The sequence below is a fragment of the Schizosaccharomyces cryophilus genome (genome assembly GCF_000004155.1).
Source record: "Schizosaccharomyces cryophilus OY26 unplaced genomic scaffold supercont4.6, whole genome shotgun sequence".
NCBI classification, from domain to species: Eukaryota; Fungi; Ascomycota; class Schizosaccharomycetes; order Schizosaccharomycetales; family Schizosaccharomycetaceae; genus Schizosaccharomyces; species Schizosaccharomyces cryophilus.
The window spans coordinates 706136-724770 of record NW_013185629.1 but is presented as its reverse complement, the minus strand read 5'-3'; the positions used below and the strand labels follow the sequence as shown (position 1 = coordinate 724770).

The 18635-nt window shown below is 37.0% G+C and overlaps 6 protein-coding genes across 6 annotated transcripts; 2 read left to right on the top strand and 4 right to left on the bottom strand.

Annotated features, from left to right (window-relative positions):
• Positions 1 to 125: 125 nt before the first annotated feature.
• SPOG_01189 (cationic amino acid transporter Cat1) lies at positions 126 to 2587 on the top strand. Its single transcript, XM_013169461.1, has one exon. It carries the CDS (start codon positions 487 to 489, stop codon positions 2236 to 2238), a length of 1752 nt encoding a protein of 583 aa, XP_013024915.1. The 5' UTR covers positions 126 to 486; the 3' UTR covers positions 2239 to 2587.
• A 1299-nt stretch (positions 2588 to 3886) lies between these two features.
• Positions 3887 to 5477, bottom strand: SPOG_01188 (KAT5 family histone acetyltransferase Mst1). The gene has a single exon (XM_013169460.1). It carries the CDS (start codon positions 5419 to 5421, stop codon positions 4030 to 4032), a length of 1392 nt encoding a protein of 463 aa, XP_013024914.1. The 5' UTR covers positions 5422 to 5477; the 3' UTR covers positions 3887 to 4029.
• Positions 5478 to 5506: 29 nt separating this feature from the next.
• On the bottom strand, positions 5507 to 7425 carry SPOG_01187 (cytoskeletal signaling protein). The gene has a single exon (XM_013169459.1). It carries the CDS (start codon positions 7412 to 7414, stop codon positions 5936 to 5938), a length of 1479 nt encoding a protein of 492 aa, XP_013024913.1. The 5' UTR covers positions 7415 to 7425; the 3' UTR covers positions 5507 to 5935.
• A 684-nt stretch (positions 7426 to 8109) lies between these two features.
• On the top strand, positions 8110 to 11653 carry SPOG_01186 (zds family protein phosphatase type A regulator Zds1). The gene has a single exon (XM_013169458.1). The coding sequence runs from the start codon at positions 8979 to 8981 to the stop codon at positions 11217 to 11219; it is 2241 nt and encodes a 746-aa protein (XP_013024912.1). The 5' UTR covers positions 8110 to 8978; the 3' UTR covers positions 11220 to 11653.
• On the bottom strand, positions 11626 to 16422 carry SPOG_01185 (ubiquitin-protein ligase E3; the record flags this gene model as incomplete). The annotated part of the gene is made up of 2 exons (XM_013169457.1): positions 11626 to 13468; positions 13811 to 16422. 2 exons carry the CDS (start codon positions 16420 to 16422, stop codon positions 11626 to 11628), a joined length of 4455 nt encoding a protein of 1484 aa, XP_013024911.1.
• Positions 16423 to 16887: 465 nt separating this feature from the next.
• SPOG_01184 (endoplasmic reticulum resident protein) lies at positions 16888 to 18506 on the bottom strand. The gene has a single exon (XM_013169456.1). It carries the CDS (start codon positions 18024 to 18026, stop codon positions 17307 to 17309), a length of 720 nt encoding a protein of 239 aa, XP_013024910.1. The 5' UTR covers positions 18027 to 18506; the 3' UTR covers positions 16888 to 17306.
• Between the last annotated feature and the right edge of the window lie 129 nt (positions 18507 to 18635).

The window sequence follows — 18635 nt, the reverse complement described above, 5'->3', positions numbered from 1 at the left end:
CCTACTATTTATTCCCCCTTTTGCTAACTTACGTTAAAGTATATGACGAGCACGCTAAGCTGTGTTAACCTTCTTTTACAACGCTCTACAGTGCAATTGTCGAAAATAACCCAGGTTACAGCTCATTATCTATGACACCTTTGCCACAACCAGCCTCGGTATTCATCTTCTATATCGGGCAAAAATTTCCGTGTCCAGTCCTTATACCTTATCTATCCATCTACAGTACATGTTTGACATCTGAACGCGACCTTCCCTCTCCCTATACTCTTTGTCTTTTGTTTACTTTTTTCTTTAATATTTTTGTTACTTTTTTTGGACGGAATTGTCATTAACAGAGTCGTAAAGAAAGCTCTAGTTCATCTTGGAAAGAACGACATTATTTTAATTTCTCAATCGTCTACGCGGGCAGTGTTTCGTCCGATATTTATACACTCTATCTATCTTTTTAGGGTGGCTTGATTCTCCAATACTCCATATTCAATTATGTCTGAGATTGATCGAAAGACTAGTGAAGAAAAGAAGGTGTTTGACTCTGCCGAGTCAAATACCACTACCTTTCAGACTACAGAGGCTAAAATATACCCTTCGGAAAGCCGCAACACATTCTATGATAAGTCTCCTGAAGCGGAGGAGGGCTTTTTTGAAAAGATAGTTAATGACTTCAAACCTCCTGCTACTGGTCGCCCTGATGGGGTGGGCTTGAAACGCAAGCTAAAGAATCGGCACATGCAAATGATTTCTATTGGAGGTGCCATTGGTAGTGGCTTGTATGTCAGCTCAGGAAATTCACTTGCCGATGGCGGTGCTGCTTCCGTCATCATAAATTATTCGTTAACCGGTATTATGATGTTTTTTACCATTTATGCTTTGGGTGAAATGGCCGTGGCATATCCCGTAGCTGGTGGTTTCAACACATATGCATCTCGGTTTATCGATCCTGCTTGGGGTTTTTCCCTTAGTTGGAACTACTTCATTAACTACTTTGTGACATTTCCTTTAGAGCTTACGACATGCGCCATTACATTTAGATTTTGGACGGACATAAACAGCGCCGCTTGGATTTCTATCTTTTTAGTAACAGTCATTATAATTAATTTGCTTGGTGTTCGTGCGTATGGTGAAGTTGAATTTGTCTTAAGTTTTATAAAGGTTATCGCTACACTTGGCTTTGTTATTTTGGCTATTATCATTGATTGCGGAGGTGTACCGACTGATCATCGTGGTTATATTGGTGGTAGTATTATCAAGCATAATAGCTTCCGCAATGGATTCAAGGGTTTTTGTTCAGTTTTTGTCGCTGCAGCTTTCTCCTTTTCTGGTACGGAAGTTATTGGTTTGGCTGCAGCTGAAACTGATAATCCCAAGAAAACCTTACCCAAAAGTGTCCGCCAGATCTTTTGGAGAATTGCATTGTTTTACGTTGTTTCTCTTTTAATGATTGGCCTTTTGATTGATCCCGAGGATCCTAATCTTATGGGGAATCAATCCGGTACCAGTACTTCTCCATTTGTTCTGGCTATACAGGAAGCAAAGATTAAAGGCCTTCCCTCTGTTTTTAACGCCGTAATTGTTATTTCCGTTATTTCTGTAACAAATACTAGCACATATACGGCTGGACGTACCCTCCATGGTATGGCCACTCTAAAGCATGCCCCAAAACTTTTTGTTTACACCGATCGTCTAGGCCGTCCCTTAATTGCTATGTTGGTAGTCTTAGCTTTCGGGTTTTTTGCCTTTATAAACGAAGCAAACAAGAATGGAAATGATATTAGTGATACCGTGTTTAACTGGCTACTTGCTCTTACTGGTTTATCTAACTTTTTCTGTTGGGGTAGCATTTGCCTTTCACATATTATTTTTCGCATTGCCTTTAAGAAACAAGGTCGCTCATTGAATGAATTAGCATTTGTTTCCCCAATGGGCATTTGGGGTTCTTGCATTGGACTTATTTTCAACATTTTGTGTCTTATGGCCCAATTTTATGTATCACTGTTTCCTCTCGGGGGTAAGCCTAATGCCAATGATTTTTTCCAAGGATACTTGGCTGCTGTTGTTGCTATAGTTTTCTTCGTTGGATATAAAATTTATGATCGCCGTTGTATTCCAAATCTTTCTCAATTAGATCTGGATACTGGTTTTCACTCTGCTGAGTTTTACAACAGTTTCGATGGATCAGAAAATGAGCCAAAGAAAGAAAAAGGTGTCTTCAAAAAAACGTTGGAGTTCTTTTGCTAATTATGAACGTTAAGCAAAAAGTCCTTTGTTAAGGGAGAAGTGTGAGATCGGGTTTCTCTTTTTTTATGTAATGCATTGTCAAATCCGCGTTAATTTAGGTGTCGTTCATTTGACTGAACGAAAGAGTCATATGGGCACGTTAAAGAGTTTAACTTATTAGTCTTTTTTGTTCGTTTAAAAGGTTACGAATTAATATAAGAGAAAATAAAAAGGTTGAAAGTTTGAAAATGAATACAATGGGCTGGCTTTCTTTTTTGTTTGATCTTATATTTCTAAATTATTTTTAGGTGTTTAGAACAGTAAAAAAAAATAAGAATTTATTAGCATAATATGAAATCCTTTTTCTGACTAACACGAATACGCTAGCTGTAGTTACTAAATTCAGTCGTGTTGAATAATTACATGATCCTCAATTGGGCATTCCCAGGGCTTACAGTACCAAACTAAACGCAGTTCATCTTTGGGTTTTTATTTCATGGTATATTTGATATCACTCGGATACTTCCCAAGTTCTAATTGTGTAAGTCTCATACTTTTCAATGAATTGCATAAAAGTGGTTTGCAAGAACAAGAAGTGGACTGCGACTATTGTAGTAGCTGGTAACAACGGCTAAAAGTTTCAAAGTAAAAAATTCAAAAAATTGAATCAGTACTATTTACAGTAATTCATCGTCATTACCGTCGTTGTATTATAGCGGACTGCTCTTTCGAGAGACACAATTGAATGAATAAAATCGTATAAATGTGTTTTTAAGATAATGAACGTCAATAGTAGAAATACGTTTTCATGAACTTGTTGAAAAAGAATGGCTTTAACTTATATACAAACCTTTTAGGACAATCCAGAAAAAAAGAAGATACCACATTTGGGTTTAATAAAAGTAGAGCAAAGAAGGCCAAGTTGATATTTACTCGAGGAATACATGACCCATATGCTTAAGGATACGACAGAGCTTTCAATCGAGCCAAAAGCTAGACAGTATTAATGGAATTATTAATAAAAATAGGAGAAAAACGAAGTAGAAGCATTCCTGTAAGTCACACCTCCAAAGGATTCAGAATGTCCTCATATAGAAATTCATTCATCATAGTCAGAATGTTTTATTATAATTTCCGAACGTGTTTGAAAGATCAGTGCCTAAGCGATGAAATAGTAAAAGTAAGAGAGCCAATGCTCATTGTTATACCACACAGCAAATCTATAAAATGGTTGGGTCAATTTATGATATCCAGAAATTCAACATTGCCATAAAAAACCAGTGCTTGCACACATTTTTATGGATCAAAACTAGTCTTCTTATGTAAAAGTGCTGCCTCTTCCTAATGATGTAAAAACGCAAGTAAGTAGAGATGATTATGACAGATGCTTCGTATATGGAATGATTCTTCTGATAACCCGTTGTTTAACCTAAAGGAAATGAACGGAGACATTCCAATTGTCAGTAGGAAAGCGATTTAATGTAAGGTAACGCTTTTTATGTGCATTCTGTGAAGTTTTCAAAAATCTTCAAAAATCTGCGAGATCTTGGGGTTTAGCAAAAGAATAATACCAGTGGAAAGAAGTTTAGTATAATTTTTTGATTTCATTTAATTTTAGAGGACAGTAAGATTACGACTTAACAACCAATACCTAATTCTTCTATGTCTAACAGAAAAAAAAATCGATGATGATTCATAAACAAAAGCTTTACTAAACATCAATTCGCGATCAAAGTACAAATACTATATAAATAGAGATTTTATTATCACATGGGATTGTCCAGCAGTCCCTTTCAATTAATTTAGATTTGATTACCAGCGGAAGCGTAACTGAGAAGGATGAAATACAGGAGGTTGCCATTCAAGTAAATTAGACTCAATCCTTCTTCGTTTCTTTGATTTTATCCTTTCGTACTGTTGCTCGATACCTTCAGTTATACAGACTATAAATTGGCCTTTATAGTATTTTAGCATATCAAGGGCCTGAAGTGTATGCAAAACATCATTTGTAGTCATAGCAGTCTTGTTTGCAAGTTCGTCAATGGTGGTTTCAGTCCGCATACTGCAAACAAGAGTTATAATTTGTTCTGCCCAATAAGCTCGATAACTAATAAGACCCAAATCGGAAAGAGGCTTTTCAGGAGAGCCATGTTTGTGTTCTTTTTTGGACAATTCATATGAAAATTGGATTAATAGTTTACCATAACCATGTCGTTGATATTGGGGCAAAGTTAAAATACAAGCGAGATTGTAATTTTCAGCTGACTCTTTCTCCTTCGAAAAGTAGCCAACCAAATGGCAACCATATTCATCTCTTTGGCACATTGCATAAAATAAAAATGGGTCAACATCATAATAGAGCATTTTATGATCTAAAAACAATTTCGACAGAAGACAGACATTTCTGCACCAAGTTTTTTGTTTACGACCATCAATTTCGAAAAAAGATATATAATCATCTCTGTATATTTCATTACCAGGGGGATGCTGTAGGCTGCATTTTTGACGATGGCGTTCAAATTGACGTTGAGATCCATAATAGCAAAAACAAAAAGAGCATATGTAAACCACATCAACGTCAGAAAACTCCTTTGGATAAGGAGAGAAATACCAAGGTTCGATTTCATGGTCGCCAAGTTGAATCTTGTTTATATTTCGAATACGGGCAATCTCGTGAGGGTTTTGAACCATGGACCCACTAAAGCGAAGTCTTTCTACTTCCTCTTCTTTCGATACCGGTACCTTATGCTTATCCTCTTCATCCAACAAAGGGAGGCTTTCATTTCCAGCATTTGAGCCGTGATCACTCTCGGCAGAAGGGGTAGAGGGTTCCACCTTCCCTAAAGGTGTACCTGGTTCAGTTTTAGCCGGCTTGGTTACAGATCTTCTTCTGTCATTTTTGGGAAATTTAGAGTCTGCAGACTTTCCTTTTCCTTGAGCTTTTTTCGGCTTCTCAGGTGGCGGATACTCGATTCCTCTTTTAAGGTCAATATTTTCAATTGTAATCCATTCATCCAGTCGTTTATTATAATCATCGTAATGAACATAATAGAAAGTGCCACTTGCTCTTTTCTGAATCATTAAAATTTCTGCCTTTCGATATTCCCCATCTTTGAAAGCATAAACCTTCGATTTATAGACTATATCTTGTTGGTCATGCTTTTTCTCTCCATTTACCAATCCATTATTCTCCTCTTTTACCATTTTGCTGCCTCAAATAGCATACCAAACCTCAATAGAATACAAATTCCATTCAAAGTACAGCACCATTAAAATTTACAAGGTGGGAGTTTTTTACGTAGTTCATTAAAAGCAATAATGACGTTAATTTTATACCCTAACTGCTTTTATATCTTTATTGTGAGTTCTAACGAAGGAAAGCAAACATATTTACAGGTGAATTGTTTATGCCGTAATCTCATGCAGTTCAGTCTGAATATCTACGGTCTAGTTTGGAAGCCTTAGAAGAATAATAATAACTATAGAATCGTTCATAGTGTATCTAAAAAGAGAGCATTGACTTTAGGAGATCAATAAACGCAAACCCAAGTGACGAGTCTACTTAAAGGATTATCCATAACAAAAATAAAAGTATTAAATATTATAAACGACGATAAAGCCACGATTTCAACAGATAATCATTCATATCCCTTAAACACTTAGACAAGAGAAAGAACTCACATTACAAACGTATTTACATCGAATTATTTCCAGTAATTTATACATTCCATGCATTATGTCCGCTCAAATCAGAATGAAAAACAAAGTCATTAGCCGGAGGACCTGCTTGACTATCGTTGTATGAAGGAACTTCTTCCGAAGAACGAGTTTGTGCTCGAGCTCCTTGAGGACTGACTTGGGTTGCAGCAGCTGGCCTACTACGGGCGGCGTTGTTTTGCGCTTCAACTGCGGGTTGGAATTCGTCATCATCATCATCATCGTCATCATCATCGCTTTCAGGGACAGCCTCAGCAGGTTGGCGGATATTTTCTTGTCTAACGGCGGGTTGATGGTATCCGGATATATAGGTATTTAAGGCTTCCCACCACTTCATTAATTCAACTTGATTACTAGCGCAGAAAGAGTAGTCTGAACGCGATCCAAACACTTTGTTTGTAGCATCCTTTCCAGTGATTTTAAATTTTGCCTTTTTGTCTGAGGGACGACCAATTAAAGAATGGGGTATATACAAGGCAAACTCGGGTTCAGGATCCACCTGAGGATCTGAGGACTTAAATTCGTAAAGGTAACCTGAACGAGTGAAAGCATAGAATCCTCTCTGTTTTTTCTTCATAATTGTAGTTTTGCGGATCAGGTAACCGGCAATAATTGGAACTGTGGGTGGTTTGTTTTTACCAGGGTACGGCAATTCAGAATAGATTCGAGGTGCCACAGAACCTTTAATAAAATCTGGTTCGCGTTTGGCATATGAAGACCACTCACCGGTTAAGCTCTGAGCTTCGGAGACTTGCAAAATTTCGCGTATGTGATTAATTGATTTGGTAAAGGTTTGGTTCATAAGTAATTCGAACTGACGCACGATATCCTTGATTTTCGAGATGGTATTTTGCTCAAAACGAAACGAAAGCTCCTGGATTTGAGCTACAGAATGAACGTGATTGTTTTCTTCGGCTACTTGACGTGCTAAAGAGTTGAGAACAAGGCGATCAACGATAAAAGGATCATTTTTAACATTTACAGAAGGAGGGCTTTCACCACCCCAAGGTAGCAAAACACGGTCCAATAGCACTAAAAACTTCTGGGATTCCGAACGCTGCTTTTCAACACCCTTTACGCCCTTGGTACCGTCAGCATTGATTTTTTTACAGTGCTCTTTCAAATCATCCCGAAGCAATTCTAGAATTTTTATAATAGCTCCAGGAAGCTGAATAGATAATTGTTCATTATCAGTGGAAATAGCAGCCGTCTGGTCTCGCAGAGCTGCAAAAACATCTTGCACTCCGTGTTCATCAAAAATGTTCACATCTTTCGAAGGGTGAGTGATTGTTTTGCTTAATTTAAGGTATTCTTTAGACGTTGTTTTCGACAGAGACTCAAGTTGCTTAAAGAATGAAATCAGGTTTTCCACTAGATGCCTCCACCCTTCAAACCGGTATGTGAGGGAGTTGCAGAGTCCCATGTAGGCATCCGTCTGAGGGACTGCATCTTTACTTGGTGAAGCCGTTTTTTGATCCATGGATTTGGCTCTGTACAAGAGAAAACGTCCTACTGCAAATTCTTACGACTGTAGTGGTATGTTACTTTCAGGTGTTACTTGCGAAGAGTGAATTTCTTCAACGTCATGGCATGTAAACAAACTGATAATTTGGAATAGAGAATCAAAAACAAGGGAATCAACCCATTATAGACGGGTAAAACAGGCCCCAAAAGCTGTATAACTTCCTCATTTTCATAATAATATTTCCATATGAAGGGCAAGAGCACTCTTTCTTTTGATGTGGTCATCGTGCATATTCTGAAATTATGGAAGCCACGGAATGATTTTTCAAAATATGGAACAAATGCTATTCATTATGGCTGTTTTTGCTCTAAAGCCCGTATATATTATATGACCCAAGATACTTATTAAAGCAGAGAAATCCACATAGATTGCTGAATGCTTTCAATATCAATTAGTATTTACTGAAGTGCTGTTAAAAGTGCTTTTAGGATATGCTTTTTTTCCAAAAAAGTTCTGCCAAACCTTCCTCTGCTTTCTTTCATACATAAAACAGTTTCTTTTGGCGTTCTATTTTGTATAAATTCTTTGTTTACATGCATATCATTATAGTGAAGCTCTGTACATTATGTAAACGTACTTTCCGCACTTGTACGCATCCTTATTTCATGGAAGACATAGGATTTCGGAAGGCTATGACTCTCACCAGTTCAGTTCAGGATTCTTGATTCATCAGTGACTTTTCCCTTTAACGCATCAATTTTTGTGTTTTATTTAAGGAAAATAGCCTTAAGATTCGATTACCATTAAACTTTTGGGATTCTTTTTTGAATTATACGGATTTCCTTGCAATTTTGACTTCTTTGGTATTTGTTTACAAGTCTTTGTTTATTCTTGACAGCATTGTTTGGTATAGGGATTTGATAGAGCATTGTTTTTGTACTTTCTTGTTTTTCCAAACAAACATAGATTGATATTCGTACTGGATCATTCTCTGGCTGCTTTTGTTCGATTTGCGTTATAAGCGTTCGTTTATCAACTAGCAAATTCATTCTCTTTGTGTTCTGGGTCTTGATTAAGCATTGTTCTTTGCATATATATGTTTTAATTATTTGCATCTTCTTTGGTCTCGCCTCTGGAGTCTTCTATACATGTGGCCGAAGACTCTTTAATTTTCATAGTAGGAAAAATTTCCGTCTTTCTAGTCTTACCTGTTTACTAGAGTAGGGTTTTGTTGATCGCTTTCTACTTGCCTGTTGCTCAAATTTTGCATTGATCTTTTGTGCCATTCGATCATAAAAAAATATTACGTCCGATAAAAAGAGTATCCTTCTTTTGAGCTTGCTGAACTGCAAATCCAAATCTTTTCTCTACACATTGATCCTACTTGGTTGATTATTTTCCAGCCCTTCTTCATTTCTTCTGGTTTGGATCCACCTTGTTGCATAATCGCAAGTTTCCTATTTATTTTACATAAGCCACGATACTGGCTAGCTTTCTTTCTTCTTTTCCTATTTTTCTTTCTTTTTTTTTCTTTAATATTCTCCAGCATTAACCTATTTATTCTCTTTTTGTTACAAACATGCCAATACTTGATTACCAAGGTTCTAACGCTGACGTTGATGAATTTGATACAAGAAATCAAGAGTTTGTGGATGCCAATCAAATACCTTATTTAAGTAGGAATAATATTACATCTCATGGAGATGCAGTGGATACTTCACATACGACACCTGACGAATCTCATGCTGAAAAAGCTACTACCATTGATGATAATAGAGAAGATGTAAACAACGGTTTACCTTCTCAAGATGTTTCCCAGAATGGCACAGGTGAACTTGCTCAAGGTTCCAGTGTAAACCCTTCAGCTAATGAGAATGAAACTTTTTTTGAAGATAAAGACATTCATTCTGATGCTCTTGGAGAGGACATGTCTCAAGAAGACTTAGACAGAGAGCGAGAAGCCCTTACACACCTTCGTCGACTATCCATGCAGGGTACGGATGATCCCGATCTTCATACAGATTGGTCTGTTATGATGTCTCCTCCAGAATCAGAGTCGGATGCGTCTACTTTATTTTGGGTTCCAGCAGATTTGCATCCGGAAGTAAATCCCAACGGTTGGAAAGACTTTCTAGATTTACAAGTCAAAAATTTAAAACACCCAAAGCAAATGGATACTACTGCCAGTCCTCTCCAGCATATACGTTCATTGCACAGAAGGAGATCGTTGCTATCCCGTCAGGTTAAAGCTGATGATGCCGCTCAGAGTTATCAAGACGGTAGTCCAATAATTGAAAAGAAGAACATTGAGAGGGGTAGATCACTTCGGTTACAAGACTTGGAACATTTAGAGTCTTTAGCTCGAGATCCGAAGAAGATGGGAAGTCTTGTTGACAGTATGAGGACGGAACCTCCTGAAGATAGTCCAATTTTGGTCTCACCAAATCAATTTTTGCAGCGTTCTTCTCGTACCACTATCCGTCGTTCTGGAGCCTCGATCAGAACCATAAATCGTGGTAAAGCTTCCACTTTATTGGGTAATAGATCTCACTTTTCTATTAATAAGGATGGACAAACTCGATCTCTTAGTGTTCTCAGACCCTCGTCTCCTTTGACTCACCGACATGAACAAAACATAGAGGCTCCATCAGCATGGTCTTCGTCAACATCTTTGCAAGATAAATCCCAAAACGAACAAAATAACAATGATACAGAAAATACCCGCTTAGGAACAGAATCTGATGTAATTGCGCAGATTTCAGATAAACAATCGAAGTCTCAAGAAAATCCGAATGACTCTGACTCTAATACGGAAACAAAAAATGGTTTTACTGATCGTTTTGTCTCTTTACCTGAACAATCTTCTGATACTATAAAGCCAAGTGAAAATGAAGCTCCATTTCAAAGCGAAAGTATAAAGGACAACCAGGAAAAACCTAGTGATTCTGCATCTTCATCCTTGCAGCCATCACCTGTATCTAAACCGGATGCTTCAGTTATGCAATCAATTGCTACTCCCACCAAGGATAATTTTGAAGAAGTTAAAGATGAAGCTATAAAATCATCAGAACTTGCAGCAAACGACAAGGGAGATCCTATTCCCAAGCTGCCTTCAAAGCCACCAACTTCAGCAGAAGTCAAAAAATCAAAAAAATCTTGGGGTCGGCTGTTTACTTCAAATGACCCTGAAAAGGATCTTAAGAAAGATAAATTGAAAAAGAAAGGTGATGAACACTTTGCTTCTCAGTCTACACCGTCTAAGGATAGCATATTTGGCTCACTTTTCAGTTCGAAGAAAAAGTCAACAGAAACTAGTACCGAAAAACCTGTTGCTACAAATGTTCAATCCATTTCTCATCATCCACCAATACCAAAGGAAGAAGGTTTTAATGATCAGCGAGCACTAAGTAAAGCTTCATCTAACGCTGTATCATATGTTCCCAATGCTGACAAACCCAAGGCTCTCATACCGGATAAGGATTACTATTGGTCTCGATTTCCTATATGTACAGAACGAGCTATTTACCGACTGTCACATATTAAATTGTCCAATGCTCAACGACCGTTAATGCAACAGGTGCTACTAAGTAATTTTATGTATTCTTACTTGGATTTAATCTCTCGAATTAGTGCAACTCGTGACAGACTTAAGAATACTCCTAGACCAGGAGGTCCGCGACGTTCTGAATTTTCAGCCGAGAACGTGAAAAATGAGTTGGAAAACTTAAGTTACCATTTTGGTGACCAGAGAAGACGATCTATGAATAGGAGAAAGCCCTCCATTCAACAAGTTTCGAAAAAAGGTCTTAAATCTGGTTAGTTTGAAAGAGCAACAGTGTTGTTGGTTCTCATTTAGGTATACGCTCTTTTTCTGTATAATCCATCCAATCGTTAAATTTTTCTCTTTTTCTTCTTTTTCGTACTATCTGTTATAAGTACAATATGCATGATTCAAAAAAACTACTTTGTTACGTTGCCGAGTTTCGTTTGTTTATTCTATGATCAATACATTTGATATAATTAATGGTTTTCAGAAATGTATTCGCAATTGCCATTACTAATGTCAAAGATATGCGTATTTAACATACTGAATATTTAACAGTCGGAAAGTTTTTAAAAGTTTCTTATTGCTATAAATCACATTACCAATGAACCTTTTATTTATTATAGTAAATGTATTCATTTTTTTCGATTATTCATTTATTTAGTCCATCACAATAAGAACATTAAGACAAATGAAAACTACCTTGACCCTCCAGAATGGCTTTAGATAGACGATTAGCCAAAACTTCAACGGAAGAGTATTCAGGCAATTTCAAATAATTAACACAAGTCATAACAGTTGGTAAATAGTCATCGGGTCTATAGGGTGGTTCATTCAAACGTCTCACTATCGTAAATGGTGGATTCATACCAGCAAAACCACCTATTGGTAACTTTCGGCTGCCAGTAATAAATTGAAGGAAATCCCTTTGTTCCCGGAAGTTCATACTACTCATCAATTGTAAAAGTCTCTGAATAGGTGGACTGTCGATAGTATATCCGTGATCAGCAACAACGGATTTAATAAGCGTTTCATAACTCCAATCTTCATCAATTGTTCCAAAAAGCGATGAAAGCTCATACTCTGTTAAAACTTGAAGAGAAGAGTAAGCAAAAACGCTTGAAAATCCTTCTTGAAAGCTTTCTAGCTGTCTTCTAATGCCCTTTCCAACGGTAAAGTCAATAATGCACTTGATGTAATCTTCCAAGTTGATTTTGTTGACCGAAATATTACTTCCATTAGGAATTAGCTCTATGGAGGAATACCCTGGGAGTGTAAAATCAAGGCCCAAGCTCTCTATATCAATGTCAAAGCCAGGGTTTCCAACCTCGGAATTAAGCGATTGTAAATAACGGAGTGAATTAGCCAAACCCTTATCTACCTTTGCAACAGATGAAATAGTTAATGGAATAGTCCTAGTAAATAACAAAGGATTGAATTGCAAACTGATAATTCTCGAATCATAAATTGAACGCGCAACAAATTTCCCCAACGCAGAAAACAGTGAGAGCTTTCTTTTATTTTCTTCATTTTCTTCTGCCGTCGATATCGGTGAAGGGAATAAACCAGATGCATGAAAAACATATTGAGAACCAGCTTGTTCATTTCTCCAGATGTCCAACGAAGTATTTGTAAACTCTTTAGAAACAGTTGTATAAAATTCTAATGTCGGACCTAGTCCAGAACCAACTTCGTCTTCGTACTCTATTTCCAATACCTTATCTGAAGACCCATAGCTGGATAGAACTTGCAAAGCATAATTAAATAAATTTTTCCTTGGTATTCTTATTTTTTGACGACGTAAACTCACATATTGAAGGATAGAAGAGCCTTCATTTTTGGGCAAAGTGGAATTCCTTGATAAAATAAACGACACCGACCTTGGCAAGCCAAGCGCTGTTGATTGAAGAAGTTGATAGCGTGACTCAAACGGTATTAAAAATGGATATTCGGAAGTTAACGATATACACCATGAAGGTGTACAGCCATGCACAATTATAGACTGTTCCTCTAATTGACGGTTTAGCTTCGCACTTAACTTCCAATTACTGAAGTCCATAAGTACGTTTTCGAGATTTCCTCGAATATGCTTTTCGGGAAATATAGTTTGTAAATCACGAACGCCATAATATAATACACGCAACGTTTCTAATATTTCTTTAATATTGTCAGGAATATCTTCCGACCCGTCAGCGGAAAGCTGAGTATCATTATCTTCGTTATAAGAAGAAGGTTCTCCATAATACAAGGGAATTGTTGTTTTCCAGATATCATCAATGGTATGTTCATCAGACCTTTCAATGAAATCAAACAATGCCTTAAAAATAGTAGTTTCTGGTGGTAAAAGCTTTTTACCAAGGCAAAAAGCAAAATGTCTTAAGTCCAGCTCGTTGGGTGCAGAAGACTCAACCTCATTCACTGAACCCTCACCAGCAGGAGTATCTTCATTCTGAGATATATCCACTGGATTTTCAAGAGACTCATGTCTCGTCGAGTCCCCTGACTCCTGAAATGAGTCACCTTCTCTAAAAGATAAAAATCGACGTTCATTTTCACCTCGATGAACTACTCGATTATATAAATAATTGTCTAGCACTCGAATAGTAGCTAATCCGTTTATTGATACAATCAATGAGCGAAAAGGAGGTCGTATATTAGATCCTGGCAGAGCGATTAATCGAACTTTGAATTGCTTGGACGAGATATATTCTAAAGAGTTATCTGAAAGAGAAGGTAAAATCGTTAATTGAAAATTCTCAATTCTCGATAAAAGCTCTTGCAGACAGAATATGAAGGACACAAGAGGACTTTCTTCATATTCTAAAACCTCATTTTCCTTGCTCTTATTCATTGACAACAAAAAGTACCTTAATGCTTTACTATTAGGTGTTCGCATAGACGATAGCAAATTATGTATTAATCCCGAATGTAACAACTCAAAGCTAGTAATGTTGGACGTTTTCTGGAAGACTACTGCAAGTTCTTTACAGGAGCTTTCAACATGAACATAACTAGCTAGTCGTTTGGAAAGGCCAATCAAATCATGAAGTACTGGGTTTTCTAAGTTTTCGACCTCATAATTTCCCAGGAAACTTTTTGCTAAAGCCTTAATTGAAGAAAGCTTCTTTAGCTCTTCATGACGGTGAGTTGACTTAGATTGAGAGAATGAGATACTGAGCTTTAACTTCTTCAATTCCGAATTTATAGAACGGCTAATGAACCCGATTTCTTGTACGACACCTTCTCTTATAAATAAGGAGTGATAAACATCAGGTAAAGCTTCAAGAAGGTAAATCGCCATTTCCAGAGCATTTTGCTTCGAATAATTGTCTGCCTTTCTAGCACTTAATATGGATGCAATGAAGGATGACAAAGGTAGATTGCGAACTAAGTCCCTAAGATCTTCACCATCAATTGACCTTAACATCATAAGCGCAGTAGATACAGCCAACAACTTCACTTCGTGAGTAGGGACGGTGGAATAGATGTCAAGTACAATTGGTAGTAGTATACAATCCATTCGATGAAGTCGTGCTACTAGATCTTCTTGGCCAGCAAACGGCGTTTTAGGTAAAAAAGATATTATCGTTCGCAATAAAGCAGTTATAAGGTTGTTAGGGCAGTGATAGAGGCTCTGCATAGCTACCATACTAGAATGATGAGAGGTCTCTGGAGGCGGAAGCCCACACAATAGTTCATACATTATTTCTGGAAGCCCGTAATTTAAGACCGGTAATATAAAGGAGGTAGAAGATTTACATAGTGACGATATTATGTGAAAGAGCTGAATTTGAAGATCAGTAGCCTTCTTTTGCGTAGTGCTTGTAGTCAAAGCTTTTATGACAGTGATAATCAAGTCTTCGCTTATAAGTGACTTAATGATATTCGGAGAAAGTTTCAATGAATCGATGATACTTTCTAAACACTCAAAGCCCTTCATTACAACAACTGAATCAGAAGATTGTAACGTATTGGATAATAAAGGGATTATTTCTTCAGCAAAATCGGCATTATACTCGTCAATATATTTACAGCAGTTGGCAGCAAGTGAAATGGCTGTTCTCTGGACGTTGGTATAAAAGAAATCAAAATACTGCAGAGCAGCTAACATACCGCGATGTTCCAGGATACAATTACCAAAGTCAGCAGATAATTTTTCAAAAATTCCAAGAGCTTGTTCAGCTATATCTATATATTGCATGTCAAACATTCTTTCACATAGAATGCGAACGATGGGACTGTGGGCAACTTTGGCCATTGAAATAGGAAGGGCCTCCATCATGTTAGATATGCAAGTGGCACAGGATAACATTAGTTGTATGGCAGTTTCTCCAACTAAAATTTCAGAGGAAAGAATATCTGAAAAAGCAGAAATAAAAGCATCAGGGGAGAAGACTCCTATTAGCATATCCTCCGTGCTCATTGCAAGCGTTTCAGACAATTCTTGAAGAGAAAGTAACTGAATAGTAGGATCGCTAAAATCTTTAATTCCCCTCAGCAAACGTGAAAATTGACCAGAAGGAGCAAAGACGGAAGAACGAAGGGGACTGAAGGAAAATGCACTGGCACCAAGCTCATCTTCTGGGTTATCCAAATTACCAGACGAAAGTACACTTGAGGCCAAGCGACGAAAGCGGCCACTTCTTTGAAGCCGACTAAGTTCACTAAATAGAGATTGCTCATCAAAATTGTCATTTCCAGAGCCTTCAAGAAAGTTTGTTCTGGAGTGACGACGAAATATATTGTTTGGACTCCGAGATGCAGCATTTCTGTAGCTGTATTCATCCTCATCCTCATCCTTTTCTTCTTCATCTTCATCTTCTTCTTCATCTTCTTCTTCTTCATCTTTTTCGTCGTTGTCTTCATCATTCTCCTCATCTTCCTCGCTATCGTTGTGCTCTTCATCGTCATTAGCATCATCACTTTCTGGGTCATCATAATTATCATCATTATTATTATTTTCGTTAGTGCTGGCATCACTGTTTTCATCATAATCATAATCGTTTTCACTGCCATTTTCATATGTACCCCCTCTTTCTTCATAATCACGATTTTCTCTCTGGTCATGGTCGCGAGCTGTCCTGGACAGATTTCTAATTCTTCCAGAATCTATTTCACTAGATTTCCCTTGTCCATTAGAAGTATTTGAGCTATCCGTCGAATACGGTAAGTATGGCGAAGAAGGCTTGTTTTCACTGAAAGTTGCCAAAGGTGGGCATTTTGAAGAGCATTCTAAAGATTTATCTTTGAAATGATCTTTAGAGGTATCTTGGGTGTTTTGCAAACCTTGGGATCTCTGACATTCTAGGTTTTTCTCGCATAGCGTTCCCAAATGATTCATTCTGTTTAGTTGATTATGTGGATAAGAATAGTTTACAAAACTTGCTGAGTCAATTCTAACTTTGAAATTCGATCCAGAGGAAGTGTACGCTGAATCTTTCGTTGGTACTGATTGTGAAGGCAATATAGAGATACTCATTTTTTCGACATTCCTTAAATTCCTAAGCTTTTTCTTTCTCAAATTATCCTCTAATTCACTTAAATAATGCTTTTTGGTAAAGCCACTCAAGTTGGTGAATGAAAAAGGGTAGAATGCAGGTTTGCTAAGAGGAAGAGAGTCGGCTTGCGTAGGGCAATTAAGCTGTGTAACCATGTACCGTACTTGTCTAATATAAACGACGTTGCTTACCTAATATAAAGGAATTAAAAAAATCGAGTAAACCCTTTTTTATATTGTTGCGAGGTGTTTGTAGCGGGAGTAATGAGAATTACTTCAGAAATGGATGCGAATATCACACTATGATGACAAAAGGATTAGTCGAATATCGAAAGTAAATAGATAGTTGACTGTAAGTTTTTAAGATATGTCTAATTAGTCAATGTTTTAAATAAATAAAGCTTACATAAGAAGATGGCAACTCATTATTGCCATCCATTGGTATGAGTGAAGTAGTAGATTGAATAGAACTAAACTAAATATTATTTTCTCATACTTCTTTGCAGCTTAGCAGTTCAGAAAATGAAAAATGAAATGTCATAATACCTCAACTAAAAGCAAGCAGTTATAGTTTCGCAAAGCTGGACTATCAATACGAACAATTGTCTATGTAAGCTAAACTAAGTAGAAGTATCTCGTATGATATGCAAATGAATATCCGTTTATAACTGTCACATAGAAATTCCAAACCATCAGGCTAAACGCAGTAAAAGTGACTAAGAACAGCTTCTTAAAAGCTATACTGCTAAAAAATATTTCATATAATTTCTTATTTACTTTTACTTTCTTCAAATTTATAATTAGAGGTATGTCGCTCATAAACACAAGAGGAAACAAACGGAAAAAACCAAGCACCCTCTTTTTTTTCAGTTTCTCGATGTTTGATTCCTTTTAAGACGATCTTTTAATGAAGTTTGTAATATGACATGTCGCAAACCAAAAAACGATAAATAGTCAAATGCCTCATCGACAACGGGTTCAAAACCATCGGACTTGAGACTTTGTAGAATCCATTTATCGGTGGTAAATACTTTTGCTGAAACCTTATTTTGATTCAATTTTTTCGCATCGTTTAAAGCCACGTCTAACAAGTCGTAAGCAAATTTGTAAAACTTGGGAATCACATTCCAATGAACAATGGTCGGAGTATGGTTATAAGCACCAACTGCATCTGGAGGAAGAAGACCAATGATTCCAATCAATCGATCTTTGTTGAGGTATGCTAAATAGAAATGCTTTAGGTTTTCATCGCGCAAATTACCGGTATCTTCGACCATTTCATCAGCAAGTGAAGAAAATAGTTTGCGACAAGGAATTTCCATGACGGTTAAAAAAGAAGCACTCACAAATACTCCTAATAAGATTGTCCTTAGAAAAGTGTTTCCTTCTGTCATATTGGCCAGGCGATGTACGCCTAAAAAAACGAATCCGCACGCGGCCAAGTAGATAGGATGCCAAAAGACCTGTTGAGAAAGATTCTTCGATTGTCCGGTAATACCATTGACCGCAATGGCTTTGACAGCTTTCCAGTCTTCTTCAGTACTTGCCGGACGAATTTCGACTACTTCTTTCGACGGTTCCGACATAATCTGCTTTAATATGTATAAAAAATATAATAATTTAATTAACTCTTTAGTAATAACAAGGCAAGCACTTTTAACGCCAGAAATATAGGAAGCAGTATTACGAGAAGGAGAGAAGGGTGGGCAGCACAGAAACGAAAAGAGCAAGAGCTCTCATTCCTCAATCAGATTCCATGAAACAATACTATTAAGAGAATAACCAAATTTGATAAATATAGAAAAGGTCCAATAATTTTGACTGAATTGGCTCTCTTACAGCTGGTCGTTTTCCTCAGAAAATTAAAGTCGAAAAAAAACGAGGGACAATTTAAATACGAGCTTATTTTTGAATCAGTAATCCAATTGTTTAGAAGACACGAGAAAGTTTCCAGCCTTTAGATATATGTATGTTCATTTTAATGCTACAAAAGACGGACAAAATTCCTTCGGGTTACGAGCATATACTCCATATTTAAAAACCGGACAGGATAAAGAAGATAAAATATACCTAAATACCACCTAAAAAGATAAAAAAAGGAGAAACGAGCCTACCATTTGTCTTTTGACTCTTTGTTTATTACTGTATTATGTTCTTCATCTTTATCATGAATTATACAAAATCATTAGAATACG

Coding starts and splice junctions, on each gene's coding strand:
- SPOG_01184 (XM_013169456.1), bottom strand. CDS start 18,026: ATGTCGGAACCGTCGAAAGAAGTAGTCGAAATTCGTCCGGCAAGTACT.
- SPOG_01186 (XM_013169458.1), top strand. CDS start 8,979: ATGCCAATACTTGATTACCAAGGTTCTAACGCTGACGTTGATGAATTT.
- SPOG_01187 (XM_013169459.1), bottom strand. CDS start 7,414: ATGGATCAAAAAACGGCTTCACCAAGTAAAGATGCAGTCCCTCAGACG.
- SPOG_01188 (XM_013169460.1), bottom strand. CDS start 5,421: ATGGTAAAAGAGGAGAATAATGGATTGGTAAATGGAGAGAAAAAGCAT.
- SPOG_01189 (XM_013169461.1), top strand. CDS start 487: ATGTCTGAGATTGATCGAAAGACTAGTGAAGAAAAGAAGGTGTTTGAC.